Here is a 13,208-nt window from a genome sequence, read left to right on the forward strand (position 1 = left end):
GCGATAAGTTTCTCACCCGCCCCGATTACGGGTGTTTTCAAACCATTATCAAAGCTCTTTGGCGGCGAGCTTAAAAGTCTACCACGTCTCGGAATTATGCTTCCCAGGGAAGGAAACTCGGTATGCCGTACTCTGTGGTGGGAGTTGGTTTCACTATGTCGCGTGCCTGCGAATCTTGATTTGGATTGGAAATACCTGGCGTTCCTTAATGGAAAGCTCACAAGACGTCTAATCTACCGGCTAAAACCCAGTGTACTTGCTTTGTCTCGTCATCCAATTGTCAGTTTACTTGATTCTGAAGTCTTGCAAATTGGGCAAAATGTAATTCTATGGCTATGCGGGATTTCAATGGTTTTGCAAGCCTCCAGGGCTCCACAGTCTGCCATAATTATTCGGCGCCAGCGCCAATGTTGGCTTTTTTTAATGGTTTCATTATACATCTTCAAATTCCTCATCGTCCTCATCAGATTCCTCGGCCTCCTTCTTAACCTCAGCCTCAATTTTAACATCAGGATCAGGCTTGATATCAGGATCGACCTTGATTTTCTTTGCCGCAGGTCCATCGTCGGCAGGCGCAGACGGAGTCCCAACTGATGATGGAGGGACACTGGCGGCCGGTTCGTGTTCACGCTTGGTGCCAGCGCCCCCAGAAGATGTAGTAGGGGCACTTGTAAGACCGCCAGCCATGGCGGGCGTAGCCGGTCCGCTTGGACCAGAGATCCCCTCGACGTCCTCAAAGTCTTCTTCATCTGAATCATCTTCTGCACTACTGGCATCTGCTTGAGCCTGCAGTTCCTTCTCGCGCTCCATTTCAGCGTAGTACGCGGCGACCTTGTCGTCCAAAGCATCCACACTAGGTTTTTGGTCCTCGTCCACAAGCTCAGGCTTCACTACAGTGCCAACGTCGGTCTTGATCTGAGAACTGCCAACCTGGGCTGCATTGACCGTAGAATGTGTGTGCCAAACTGGAAGTGCGTTTTGCTTCTCCAATGCTGCTTTACGAGCGGCCTCATCGGCCTGCTCGGCAGCACTCTTCTCCTCGCTTGAGGTGAGGGAGATCTCCAGTGCAGCGGCATCCGTCTTGGCATTAGGACGTGTGATATCCTGGGCCTTGGGCGGAACAGCAATCGCGGCACGGACTGGGTGTGTATTCTGGTTCCGAATAACCTCCACCTTGTGATCCCACGCTGTTTCAAAATCATTCGGCGGGATTTCGACCGAGTCAATCTGCTTGAGCAGTTTGAGCATGTTATCTAGCTGTGCCATAAGCTTACTGTTTTTCTCGTGGCCCGTACGGTCCATCCCTTCCGCGCCCTTGACATCCTCCGTTCGTTCCAGGATGGCGCCGCAATTTTGACATTCGAACCCTTCATCTCCAACCAGACTCAGTACATCCAGTTCGGTCCACTCGGATTTGCATCGTACGCAGATGTATTCCTTGCGCTCTTCACTCGGTGTGTACTGCGCTTTGATGATAGCTGTCAACTTGGAGACTTTGAATTTGATCGCATCGACAACCGGGTGTAGGGGGATGTAATAGTATTCCCGATTGACTGGGCGAGTAGAGCCATCGCGGATCTCGGCGCGTGTGCTCCTAAAATCAAAATAGAACTAGATCAGCTTTGTGTTTTGCACCCTTTGTTGTAGATCACGTCAGGGAGAAGTGACATACACTCCGATCAAGCGATCCTCTCGAAGCTTGGCGCAAAGCTTGCGAAGATCTTTCTGTTGCATTCCCATCAAAAAGGCTAGATCCTCAGCGTGAAGACTGTAGCTGGTCAGCAAAGTGACCAATCAACAGAGATCAACTCTCATCATACACTGAATGTAGAAAGAGCGCATCAACGACCAAGATGTGACGGGTCTCGTAAAAGGCACGCGCCACAGTTCGTATAAGTGTCTTTGAAAGCTCCATGGTTGCAGAAGCCTCGGAGCAAAAGATGGTGGTCGGGAAGAAGGTCGGGAAAGAATTCAACTGGAGCGCAAGGCGATAAGTCGCAGTGTTCAGATAGTGGACAAGACAAGCATGCTTCAATCAAAGGCAGCAAAAGGAGTGAAGGGGTCCACGACAGAAGTATAGTTGCGCTTGAGCGACAGACCGCGCTGAACCAGTTGATTGACTGAAGAAGGACAGTTACAATTCCGGTTCAAAAGCGCGGAGCTTCACGTCACATGCAAAGTTGATTCCTCAGGTGTAAATGTGACCATATATGGCTAGTCTGGTTTATCCACACACTAGGCCGTTATAGGACTAGTACCCAGATCAGGGAAAAGATGAACCGCGCGTGAGGCGTAGTCGAAGACAAATTGCCCCGAAAATTGATTTCATGTGTGCCTCGATTCTCCAACGGAACCTTTCTGGGATCCTAACTGCGCCTATAGGTTCAATTCTAATTCGATCGCTTCCCCAGAACACCTGGAACCACACTATTAGTCATCAATTTTACCGTTCTTTCTGGCGCGACCCGTCTGCACCTCGTGCGGAGCTATCAGAGATCTTCCAGCGGATACAATGGCCGACAACAAAGGAACAGGAGGCGGAGGTGGTGGAAGGCGTAAGAACCGCGATATGGGGCGAGCGGAATGGAGGTATGTTGCGTCAATTGTAACCTCCCGTTCTTCGCATTGTCGGCTAACTAATTAAGTCGCCAAGCGATAGATAAGCGACAGCGTCATGAAGACAAGGCCGAAGCCAAGCGTCGCAAGATCGAGAACGGCGAAGATGTCAGCTTGCCGATCTACGCTACCCAATTCTCCAAGGAGGAGATCGACAGCGAAGAGCGCCGCCCCAAAAAGAAGGTTGCGCTTCTGATGGGGTACTCGGGGACTGGATACTCCGGGATGCAGTTGTAAGTCTTTTCTGCTTCGGTGTAAGGTAATATCCTTGCGCTAACAAGGTTTGGTATAGGAACGAGCACCAACGCACCATTGAAGGCGATCTATTCACGGCCCTCGTCAACGTCGGCGCAGTTTCAAAAGCCAATGCGGCAGATCCCAAGAAATCTTCCTTCGTCCGTTGTGCCCGCACAGATAAGGGTGTCCACGCAGCTGGAAATGTTGTGTCACTAAAGATGATCGTCGAAGATGAAGATATAATCCAGAAAATCAACGCCCAGCTCAGCCCCCAAATTCGTGTCTGGGGCTACGAAGTGACCAGCAAAAGTTTCAGCTGCTACCAGATGTGCGACTCCCGAGTTTACGAATATTTGCTGCCAAGTCACTGTCTCTTGCCGCCTCACCCAAGCACCTATCTTGGAAAGAAAATCATCGAGCTTGCCGACAAGGCAGGCGAGTTGGATGCAGTCACGGCTCGACAGGAAGAGGTCGCAGGCTATTGGGAAGAGGCTGATGTAGAGTACATCAAGCCGATCTTAGAAACCCTGCCTGAAGACATCCGCCGCATCGTCGAAAAGTCTCTCTACCTAGACGAGTCCCGCGATGCACTCCAACCCACAGAAGAGAAGGATGTCTCTTCGGCCCCCGCCGAGCAACCCGCGCAGCAGGAGACCAGCGAACAGCCCATGACTAAACAGCCGGCCGACGCAGAGGCCTCAAAGCCCTTTGTCATGGACCCCCGCCAAAAAGCCATCGCCGATGCCATCAAGGCCATCAAAGCAGCATACCTCACCGCCAAACGAGCCTACCGCGCTCCCGCTTCACGCATCGCCCGCCTGCAAGAATGTCTCGACCGCTACGAAGGTACGAAGAACTTCCATAACTACACGATCCAGAAGACGCACAACGACCCCTCGGCGAAACGGCACATCAAGTCATTCAAGGTGAACACGACGCCGATTATCATCGACGGCACGGAATGGCTCAGTCTGAAAGTCCATGGGCAGAGTTTCATGATGCACCAGATCCGTAAGATGGTCGCCATGGCTACGATGGTTGTCCGCTCAGGCTGCCATCCAGACCGGATCACCGAGACCTATGGTCCTGAGCGCATTGCTATTCCCAAAGCGCCTGGTTTGGGCCTCTTGCTTGAGCGGCCTATCTTCGACGCGTACAATAACAAGGCACAGGGTCTTGACCGTCAGCCGATCAATTTCCAGAAGTTTGAGGTGGAGATCAATGAGTTCAAGCAGCGGGAGATCTATGATCGGATTTTCCGGGAGGAGGACCAAAGTGCTGGGTATGTCATTATTCCAACCAACGTCCTCGTTTGATTTCGCATTAAGATGGCAATACTGACTTTGACTGTAGCTTTGGTTCTTTCTTCAACCATATCGATCACTTCCCCGCAGGTTACTTCCTCTATGTTACTTCTGGTGGCATTCCAGCGACTAAACTCGCAACCGCACCTAACGCTGCTGACCCCGGCAGCCCCAAAGCTAAGAAGACTCGCGGCGCTCCGCGGGCTCAGCAGGATGCACTTGCTGCTGTGGAGGTTGAATCAGAAGATGAGGGCGATGCTCCAGCTGGCGGAGAGCAAGAGGGTTAATCAAAAAAAAATAGAGATACGTGTTACTCTTATCATTGAACAAAATGAACAAAATAATGCGCTACGAACTTTGTTGAATGCAATCCACTCAAAGATTTGAGATCTCAAGACCAGAAACTATTTATCTCAATGCTCGGAAATAGTCTTGCGAAATGCATGTAGATGAGCTGTCCGTCCAAAGCCACCCTTCATAGAAATAAATCCCACTCCGGCTCACCATGAGCAAAAGAAACGCCACGAACAACCACAATCATCATAGGGCAAAAAACACAGCAAGAATTCGTAAAATCCGTGAGGTATGAGGATTTGCCTTTAATCACATGCACACATCGTGCTCGCTGAATCCATTGACATCGCAAAAACGCATGGGAAAGAAACACAACAAAAAGCAACTTGCAGCGGGAAATGCCATTGTCTTAAGGAGATCCAGCGACTCCCATCTCGGAATCAGTTGCGATCACCGAGTTTGCGTCCCAATCCTCGACTGAGGCCACGTCCGATTCTAGGGGTATCGGGTTAGATGATGTTCCAGGGCCGTTCAGGAGGGATAGATATTGAAGCATACCAGAAGGCGGGTCATCGGGGACATCTTCGAGCGACATCGATTTAAGGAGGGAGATGAGTTCTGAGAAGAGTGTATTAGTGAGACTGCAAGAACCCTAGGTGTAGATACTCAAACCTACCATTGGCCTGTTGCACTTCTTGCTGGTCCGCCTCAGAGTCGTCGTAAAAAGTAGCCAGACAATAGTTGATCACCGGGATAATATTTTCAAGTAGTCTGGCGTCAATATGACTGATCTGATCGGTCAAGAATGCCGATTTGAGCCGCTCGATGCATGCGTTCGGCAGCCGACGGCAAAGGCTATGGCGCCGCTCTGGTGTGATAATGGTCTGCCATTCGCCATTCTGTTCGGAGTCCGCTGTGTTGCCTTCCACGATCTTATCGTTAAAGATCGTCTCTTCGAGGATATTCTGCATATTGCGACGGACAGTCTCGTCTTTATCAATGAGCAAGGTCGGGGCCCAGACTGAGATATTGTCAAGAACAATCTCTGTAAAATTCGCAGAGTCCATGTTCAGCCGCTCGTTGGTACTACGGCAAAGACACATGAAGAAGTCAATATGCTCCTGGCCGCCGCTATTGTCAATGCTTTCGACCCCCTTGGCAACGAAGTCGATCATGTCAATGACCCGCCGCTTATCCGGACAACGCTGGCAGAACGTTGTGGCTGCCTCCAGGAATGGTGTACACTGGATAGCGGGTTCTAGTCTGACACCATTCTCCAGTGTCAGTTGAATCGAATCCAACAAACCTGCATCAGGCTCTCCGTCTAACAGGACTCCTATGATCGCGCGAGTAGTCTGGCTCCTCGCAAGAGTCTCATGCTTCAGAAGCTTCAGCAAGATAGACAGAGACCCATCAGTTTCAACAGGCTTGATGAGTTCAATTTCTCTGATGCTGGTCGAGAACTTGCCATTCAAAAACCGCCGTTGTCCGCCAATGGGGGTTGGACGGAGCGAAAGGTCAACGTGCTTGAAAAATACCAAGCACAATGACAGCAAAATCAGATGGTTGAACCGACGTCCTTTGTTCAAGAGGCGCACGTAATTGGGATACCGGATTCGCAATTTCTTGCTATCTTCTTCATCGATCCAGAGAATCTCCATACATGTAGCGAAATGGCCTTGGTCGAGTAAGACCAGGATAATCTCCGGGCCATAGTTGCAAAGCTTCAATAAGAAGCCAAAGTAGTCGTCCCAAACTCGTAAAAGGGATTGAACTTCGGCCCAGAGAGCTGTCACCATGGGCACAATTTGCTGAATAGCTTCATCGAATCGGTCGCGCCATGAGATTCGTTCATCTTCGTTGAGATCCTGGCATGTCGACATCAAGTGGAGATGTTTCAGGGCATAATTGATCAGCGAAATTCCCTTGCTTCGGATTTCTGCGTTCTGCGTCTTGATCATAAGATTGTACATAGAAGTTGGCCGATTAATAACCCACTCAAGAGCCGATTGGGCCGCATTGGGGCTTTTGTTGATCATGTCGACGAGTTCGCTGTAAACCTCCTGGTGTCCTTGGAAATATTTGGTACGTGTCACCAATTGCTCAATAGTGTCCATTCCGACATTGATGGCCAATGACTCTGCCTTAGTCTTGTCGGTATCCTCCGTTGCCATGTCGGGCCACCGCTGAAGCAATCTGCCCACGAAGTATGCATATTGTGGGTCCAGAAGGCAGTAAATCCGAATGAGCATTTCGTTGTCCATTGCAATGTAGTTCTGGGTCGAAATTGACACGGGGAGGTGTATGGGGAGGTTGGGCTTCGTTGGCTTGAAGATTTCTTTAGACTTCTCAATTGTGGACACGCGTTGGTAGAACAGCATATATGCATTCCAGACTTTGCTCTTAGAGGCTCCATTCATGTACTGGGTCGTCTCATTCGGACCACCAAAGCATTGACCTGCGATTGTGCTAGGGTCAAATTTGCCGACATCGGAGTCGTTAAACTCGACCCAATTGGCTTCGCCGCCAGACGAGGGGCGTTCAAGGGTATACGAGTAGTAATGACCCGATTCAGCTGTACCAGTGTGGACAAGAACCCCGACCAATTCAAAGATATCCGGCGCAATGGTCTGCTCCGGGTCAGAGAGATGCTCGACGGTGTAGGGGGTCATGTCGATGTGGTGAGGAAATTGGAACTCGTCATTAATCTTGCTTCTCAGCATATGCACCATGTCGAAGTCAAACCGCTTCAGGTGGAAGATCAAATTATCAGGAACATCTTTCAGACAAGCACTAAATAAGAGTCAGAAAGTCGGTTTGTGTCACTATATCATTATCACTCACCGCTTCACAGCATCTACATGCCGGCCACATGAGGTACAAGAGTACTTGTTATCTGAAGGCTCATTAGAATTCGAGCTCCCTTAGGGGCGCAGTATTAACTTACCTCCCTGCATCACCTCGCCTGCCACGTAGGCCCGCAAACTGTCTTCGAGGGTCGCCTTCCCCTTGATCTCGCATTGAATTGCGGAGAATGGCTCAAGTCTCTCCGAGATATGATCGCATTCCATTGACTTGATTTGCTGAACAAGCTGCCCTCCATAGAAAGACCGGAACTTCTTCTTCTTGTCGGCATCGAGAACCTGAGCTTCCCAGCGGTCAAAGAGAAGGTTGTAAAACTCATCGACGTCCATCTGAACGGTCACATCAATCTCCTCGTTGTCGTATGTGAGAATACTTTTCACAAAGTCTGAGGGTTCAATGCTCTTGCTCCAAGTCTCCTGCATCCATGTAAACAGTCGCTGGGTTTCATAGAGTAGCTTTTGGGAGATTCGATCGGCAATGGGGAGATTCAGGATAAAGTCTCGGAACTCGATATTCATGAAAAGCTGCGTCATGAGGGAGTTGAGGTAACATGTGTTCGAAAGATTTTTGAGGCCCGCATAGCCTTCCGGGGACCGGAGCATCAGCGATCTATTATAGGCATATTCCAGATAAGGGGAGTCTAGACTTGCGGTTAGTTCAATGTGAAAATAAAACGCAGTGGGCAAAAATCAGTGATGCTAACCTCGTGGAACATTTGTATTGAGGAGGTCCAAAACTTCACAATAAGTCCGATCATTCTGCTTGCACAACAGGCTCACGACATTGTAAAGGCTCGAGCGAGTGTAGCTGTGCATGACTGGAATCTGTGGGACTGCATGTTCCACCGTTTCTGGAGAGAAATCCGGGAAAAGGTACTTGTTGAATATTTCTTCGGCGATGTTCCTAAACCCCAGTTAGACATGTCTGCATACTTGATCGGACGGGGAAGGAAGACATACAAAGTGTTTAAAGTGATGCCCGCGGAGTTGCCCAATTCCAGACACCATTCTAACAAAGCAGAGAACCCGATGATCAAATTGTCTGCTGGCTCACGCCCAACAAACTAAAAACCATTAGTAAACATTATTTATTTGTCTTCGGGGATGAAAATACCTCTTCTGTTTGGTGAGTGAGCATAACTGCACTCCAGTGTTGAAGATACTCGTTGAAGATCAAGTCCCGAGGCGATTTCTGAGCGACTGTGCGGAACATCCATAGAGCAGCGTGGAAGAACTCTTCAGACTGGGGAACATGCTCAACGGTCCTCGGGATCACTTGCAAAAATGAAGACCACAGAGTAGCAAGCATGTCAATCCGGTTGGGGTTTTCCATAGTAGGGGTTTCCATCTCGGGTTTTTTCGTAGACAGCTTGAACGGTTTCAGGGGCCCGCAGATTATCTTCAAGCGTTCCAAGATATCAGTCCGAATTGGCTTTCGATTTTCTTCCAGGAGTAGGGATAGGATTAAGCGATCAAACTGGGTATGCTGTTTGACAGCGTTCCAAACATTAAGGTCGCGCAATGAACCCTCGACTAAGACCGCAAAGGAATTGCAAATCAAGCTTTGGGCGCATGTACCAGCCGGTGGATCAGTGGGACCAGTGCGGCCAATTTCAAGCAAGTCAAGAACGCGTCGGACCAAAGACATTGGATCGGCAATAAGAACGGACTCGTCATCAGTCGGGCGATAGACTAGGTCACAATTAGTTGGCCGCGGCCCATTGACTGAACAATAATTAATATTCGACATACCGGATATAGCCAGTAGAAGACATTCAATGGCTCTAGTAGCAAGCACAGTAGTTACCGAGTTACCGGAGAGCGAGCTGAACAGTTCGTCTGACGTCAGGAAAGCAACTAAAACCCGATTGCTATGAGACACAAAAGCTTGGTCTGGAGACATCTATGACGATCTTAGCAAGAATATCATTCAACCCAAAAACGGTTAACTCACCTCTGCAGCCTCTTCGTGGAGACACATTGACAGTGTATTCAAGGAGTACAAAGCCTTGAAAGGTCTTTGCAACGGGAACATGTCTTTCTCGGTATTGCTGTTGGATCGAACAAGTTCGAGGGCCCGCACTTGAGGTGGGAAGACCACCAAGAAGTCAATAATCTGCAAAGTGTCAGTATCAACATCCCGCTAAAATAAAAGAGCCAATGGGATTATACCTGTCGAGCCAAATCATCCTTGAGGTCAAGCATATCATACAGCTCGTCGAAGTGCTTCAGCACTTCGTTGTCCACTGCTGTCAGAGACTGCGGTCTCCCGGCCCACGTGATTTCATGGGCATCAGGGGCCTTCCGAAGAATCAGTAAACCTGAAGATAGCTTCAGGTTTTTCACAAGTGCCTCTGGATCTTGTAGCAACTCGACCTTCTGTCCGCCAAGGATAGCTGTGAACTTCGAGAATCGGCTCAGCTGCACGAGCATTTCTACAAGCTCGGCAGCCGTAGAGAGACCACCAATGCGCTTTGAACATATCTTGGACATGGAAGCGCCATTGAAACATTGATATCGAAATTCGATGGGCTCGCCTTTCAGAGGACGTTCCGGGAGGGTGGGCGGAGAGCCACGCGGGGAGCTGTACTGTGGCCGAGTTCGCAATCCATGCAGTAATTGGCGAAGAAAATGTAGAGACCGGCTGAACATAAGTTCGTCCGTTCCGACGTCGTGATTGGAACTGTCGATATCCATAGAAACTTCGACATTGGTTGTTCCGTTGCAAGAAGGTTTCAACGCGACAGCTGCAGACTTCAGTTGGTCCACGCAGCGATTGACGAGTGCAATATGAGTAGCGTCGATAGCCGACCGGGGGGATCTGCGAACAATACCGTGGTCCAGATAGCTATCGATGGCGAACTTAATCGCCTCGGCTTCGATCGATTGCGGAGGTGCCGTCAGTATGAAGTTCCAGATTCGATCCATTCCAGGAATAGATATGACTTCATTTTCCCCAACAATGGGAGGTGGCTTGATTCGAATCTCGTAGTGAACCGACTGTTGAGCGAACCATAATACCTCGCGCGAGTAATCCTTGGGAAGCACATCTGGTAGATACTCATGAATGCATAGTTCAAGAAACGGGTTCTCTTTGGTGGTACGGTTGGTAAGATCAACCATCATTTTCCAAATCGTTTGACGTTCCTCAGCAGCCAGGTTCTCGGACATGAAAATATCCTTCCAGAGTGTGTTCCCGAGATCAGGTGTGATTGTTTCTGGGGCCAGATCAATAAGACGCCGCAGGATTTCCACCCGCGAGGAAAATCCATGCTTTGAAGACGGATCCTTGAGCTTCGCGTAGTCTTTGGTAACGAGATGGTGAAGTTCGATTATCACTAAGCGCGTCAAGTCGAAATCGGTCGCAAGTTTCCAAAGCTCTCGTGCGTCATCACGCGGTACTAGTGCATTCAACACTTGGATACTGCCCGCAGTGCATTCATTCATCTCCGCAATGTCTTGAATACAGCGCTCATATGTCTCTGCCATGTCGGTTTCGTTGAGTCCAGCCTTGATGAACTGTCCCAGCTGCTCGCTTCCAAATCCCTGCATAAGTTCCTTTTGTTCCAGAGGCAGGTCCTTCGCTCCAGAGCTCTCACGGATTAGGCGGATACAGAGCTTTAGTGGAATAGAATCGATATGCTCCTCGCCGGACATGTTACGATAGTCCCGATCGCGATCCGAGTGCCGTTCGCGCATACGAGGCACCAGCTGCTCACAGAAATCGATTATGCGGCTGTCGAAGCGATCTAAGGGAAACTCAAGCAATTTTGAGCACACATAGAGCAACGCTTTAGACCTCGACGGATGCATGGCAAAGGTCCGTGCGAGCATGGACATGACCTCACAAACAGTACGATCATCTTGACTCTCGGTGACGGTTTTCCAGATAACATCCGTGTCATGGTCGGTGTATTTCGCCGTCACAATCAGGAATCCGAATATGTTACTGCTGCGGCTGATCAACTGTGGGTGTGAGTCAATCCCCACGAGGTAATCGAGGATCTTGTTCTCCCGAAGATATTCAACCAAATATTTCAAGAATGGCGACTCGATGCCATCGCGGTTCTGGGATATATTTTGACCCCAGATGCTGACCAGATCCGATTGCATCATTTCCACGCCGTGGACACGAAGCTCCATTCGACCTTCCATGATTTGCTTCTTTAAGGTATCGAATTTCCACGTCCAAATGACACACAAAGCAGCTTGCTCTGCATCTGCCTCCTCAGGTAGTTGAATGGACAATTCCTGGGCAAGTTGGAGCAAAAATTCCGAGTAACCGAAGCAAAGGAAACGGTAGCTGCGGAAGATCGGGGTCAGAAGACTATCGCTCAGTTCACTGGTGGCCAGTTGCGACTTCTTTGCGACAAATGTGTTGTATACTTTGTCAATTTCTCGAACCGTTTCGTAAAAAGGCTGGAGGCTGGTTGAATCGATAGGCAGGTCAACGGGAGAATCAGAATCACCATTTTGGTTCCTCTCCGTGTCGCATTCAAACAACGCTAGCATGTTGACCAAAGGGCCTGATAGCATGGTGACGATTTGCGGGCACTTCGGAAGTAATGCAAGCAGGTGCAAAGCGTATTGAATGAGTGCGCCGGGTGCATCAAACGGAGGAGCTGAGACCTGAGCTTTCAGTCGAGCAGGGAGATTGAGCGTTTCGGTGCTAAACTGATTTTCCAGGACCCGGAAAAAGGGAATTTGGTCGCTATGGAACATCCAAGGGAAGCTATGAAGATATCGTCGACAGGTGCTTGGAGGCATTTCGATGTCACCGTCATCTTCGTCAACAGCCCTGAGAAGTGTGGTGTCCAAGCGAACAAGATGAAGGACAATGCGAGCATAATCGAGAAGATATTGCTCGAAGAAGCTCGAGATATCTTCAATTCCATCTAATTGAAAGTCTTGTTGTCTGCGCAAAAGACGGTCCAGGACGGAGGGCAAGTATTCCCAGAAATCTAGATCGGCCGCGAATTCCTCGATTGTGAGGCGATCAAGATCGTGCACACAAGTGTGAAGCCATTGTTTTATTGTAACAAGCGCCGTGCCTTCGCGTGGGTGTCCTATTCGCTGTATCAGTATTTTGCCCAGGTCTCGTTGAGTGGAGTCTTTTATTACCAAATTCAAGCATATCACCAAGCGCCTTGAAATTCTCTCGGGGTGTCATCTCAGTGTGTACTTTAGGGAACGAGTCGGAAAGAGGAGCCACGTCTTGGATTTCTATCACTTCGGGCTCATCCTGATCCCGCATCACTTGGCCCAGTGACTTCCAGTTTGAGGTGTTTGGGTCTTGATTGATATCTTCCGGTTCAGCGACTTCGATTTGAGGACTTCGGGATGAGGAGGGCGAGGAGGAAAGTGAAATGGGATTGGGATTGGGAGCTGTATCGGTATCTGGTAGAAGCTCTAGGTCGCTGCCGGAGAGCCCAGCGTCGGAAGGAGGGAGGTCTGGAGCCATGGGAGATAGAGGAGATTTTGTGTTAATGGTGACTTTGTTAACCGGATTTCCAGAATCCGAGGCCTCATCCATGTCGGAGGCAGGTGCGACGGAGGCAGTACGCGAGGTTCCATCCAACGACAAGGTCGGACTGACGCGACTTCCACTGTCGAGACGCGGACGTTTCCGGGTCGCCTGAGGATCAAGATCGTCCATAGAGTCACTGATGAATGGAGATTCTTCGATCAAGGGAGTGTGAGGTGGGGTGTAAGAGCTATCTGGCGGGGGTACAGCCATGTCATTTTCCGCACGTAGTGGTCCCAGGGTAGTTGAAACAACGCGTGAAATGAAGGTGATGCGAGAATGAAGGTTGAAGAAAAAGAAGGTTGTGAGTTTAAGAAAAGGATTGAGTGGGAGAAAAGTAAAGGTCTTCAGAAAAGATAAAGCGGTCGA

At 49.5% G+C, this 13,208-nt stretch overlaps 3 protein-coding genes across 3 annotated transcripts; 1 reads left to right on the forward strand and 2 right to left on the reverse strand.

Moving 5' to 3' along the window:
- Positions 1-432: 432 nt before the first annotated feature.
- Positions 433-1,915, reverse strand: N7518_008298 (putative transcription factor TFIIE complex alpha subunit; the record flags this gene model as incomplete). Its single annotated transcript, XM_057189225.1, has 3 exons — positions 433-1,594; positions 1,673-1,768; positions 1,821-1,915. The coding sequence occupies 3 exons, from the start codon at positions 1,913-1,915 to the stop codon at positions 433-435; spliced, it is 1,353 nt and encodes a 450-aa protein (XP_057040928.1).
- Positions 1,916-2,327: 412 nt separating this feature from the next.
- N7518_008299 (pseudouridine synthase PUS2) lies at positions 2,328-4,444 on the forward strand (the record flags this gene model as incomplete). The annotated part of the gene is made up of 4 exons (XM_057189226.1): positions 2,328-2,589; positions 2,660-2,849; positions 2,909-4,135; positions 4,207-4,444. 4 exons carry the CDS (start codon positions 2,328-2,330, stop codon positions 4,442-4,444), a joined length of 1,917 nt encoding a protein of 638 aa, XP_057040929.1.
- A 416-nt stretch (positions 4,445-4,860) lies between these two features.
- On the reverse strand, positions 4,861-13,052 carry N7518_008300 (uncharacterized protein; the record flags this gene model as incomplete). The annotated part of the gene is made up of 11 exons (XM_057189227.1): positions 4,861-5,069; positions 5,128-7,244; positions 7,296-7,347; positions 7,399-7,956; positions 8,020-8,219; positions 8,276-8,379; positions 8,430-9,007; positions 9,068-9,218; positions 9,270-9,431; positions 9,488-12,381; positions 12,437-13,052. 11 exons carry the CDS (start codon positions 13,050-13,052, stop codon positions 4,861-4,863), a joined length of 7,641 nt encoding a protein of 2,546 aa, XP_057040930.1.
- Between the last annotated feature and the right edge of the window lie 156 nt (positions 13,053-13,208).

Source organism: Penicillium psychrosexuale, assembly GCF_028828465.1.
Source record: "Penicillium psychrosexuale strain IBT 29551 chromosome Unknown utg000004l, whole genome shotgun sequence".
In the NCBI taxonomy this organism is placed as follows: domain Eukaryota; kingdom Fungi; phylum Ascomycota; class Eurotiomycetes; order Eurotiales; family Aspergillaceae; genus Penicillium; species Penicillium psychrosexuale.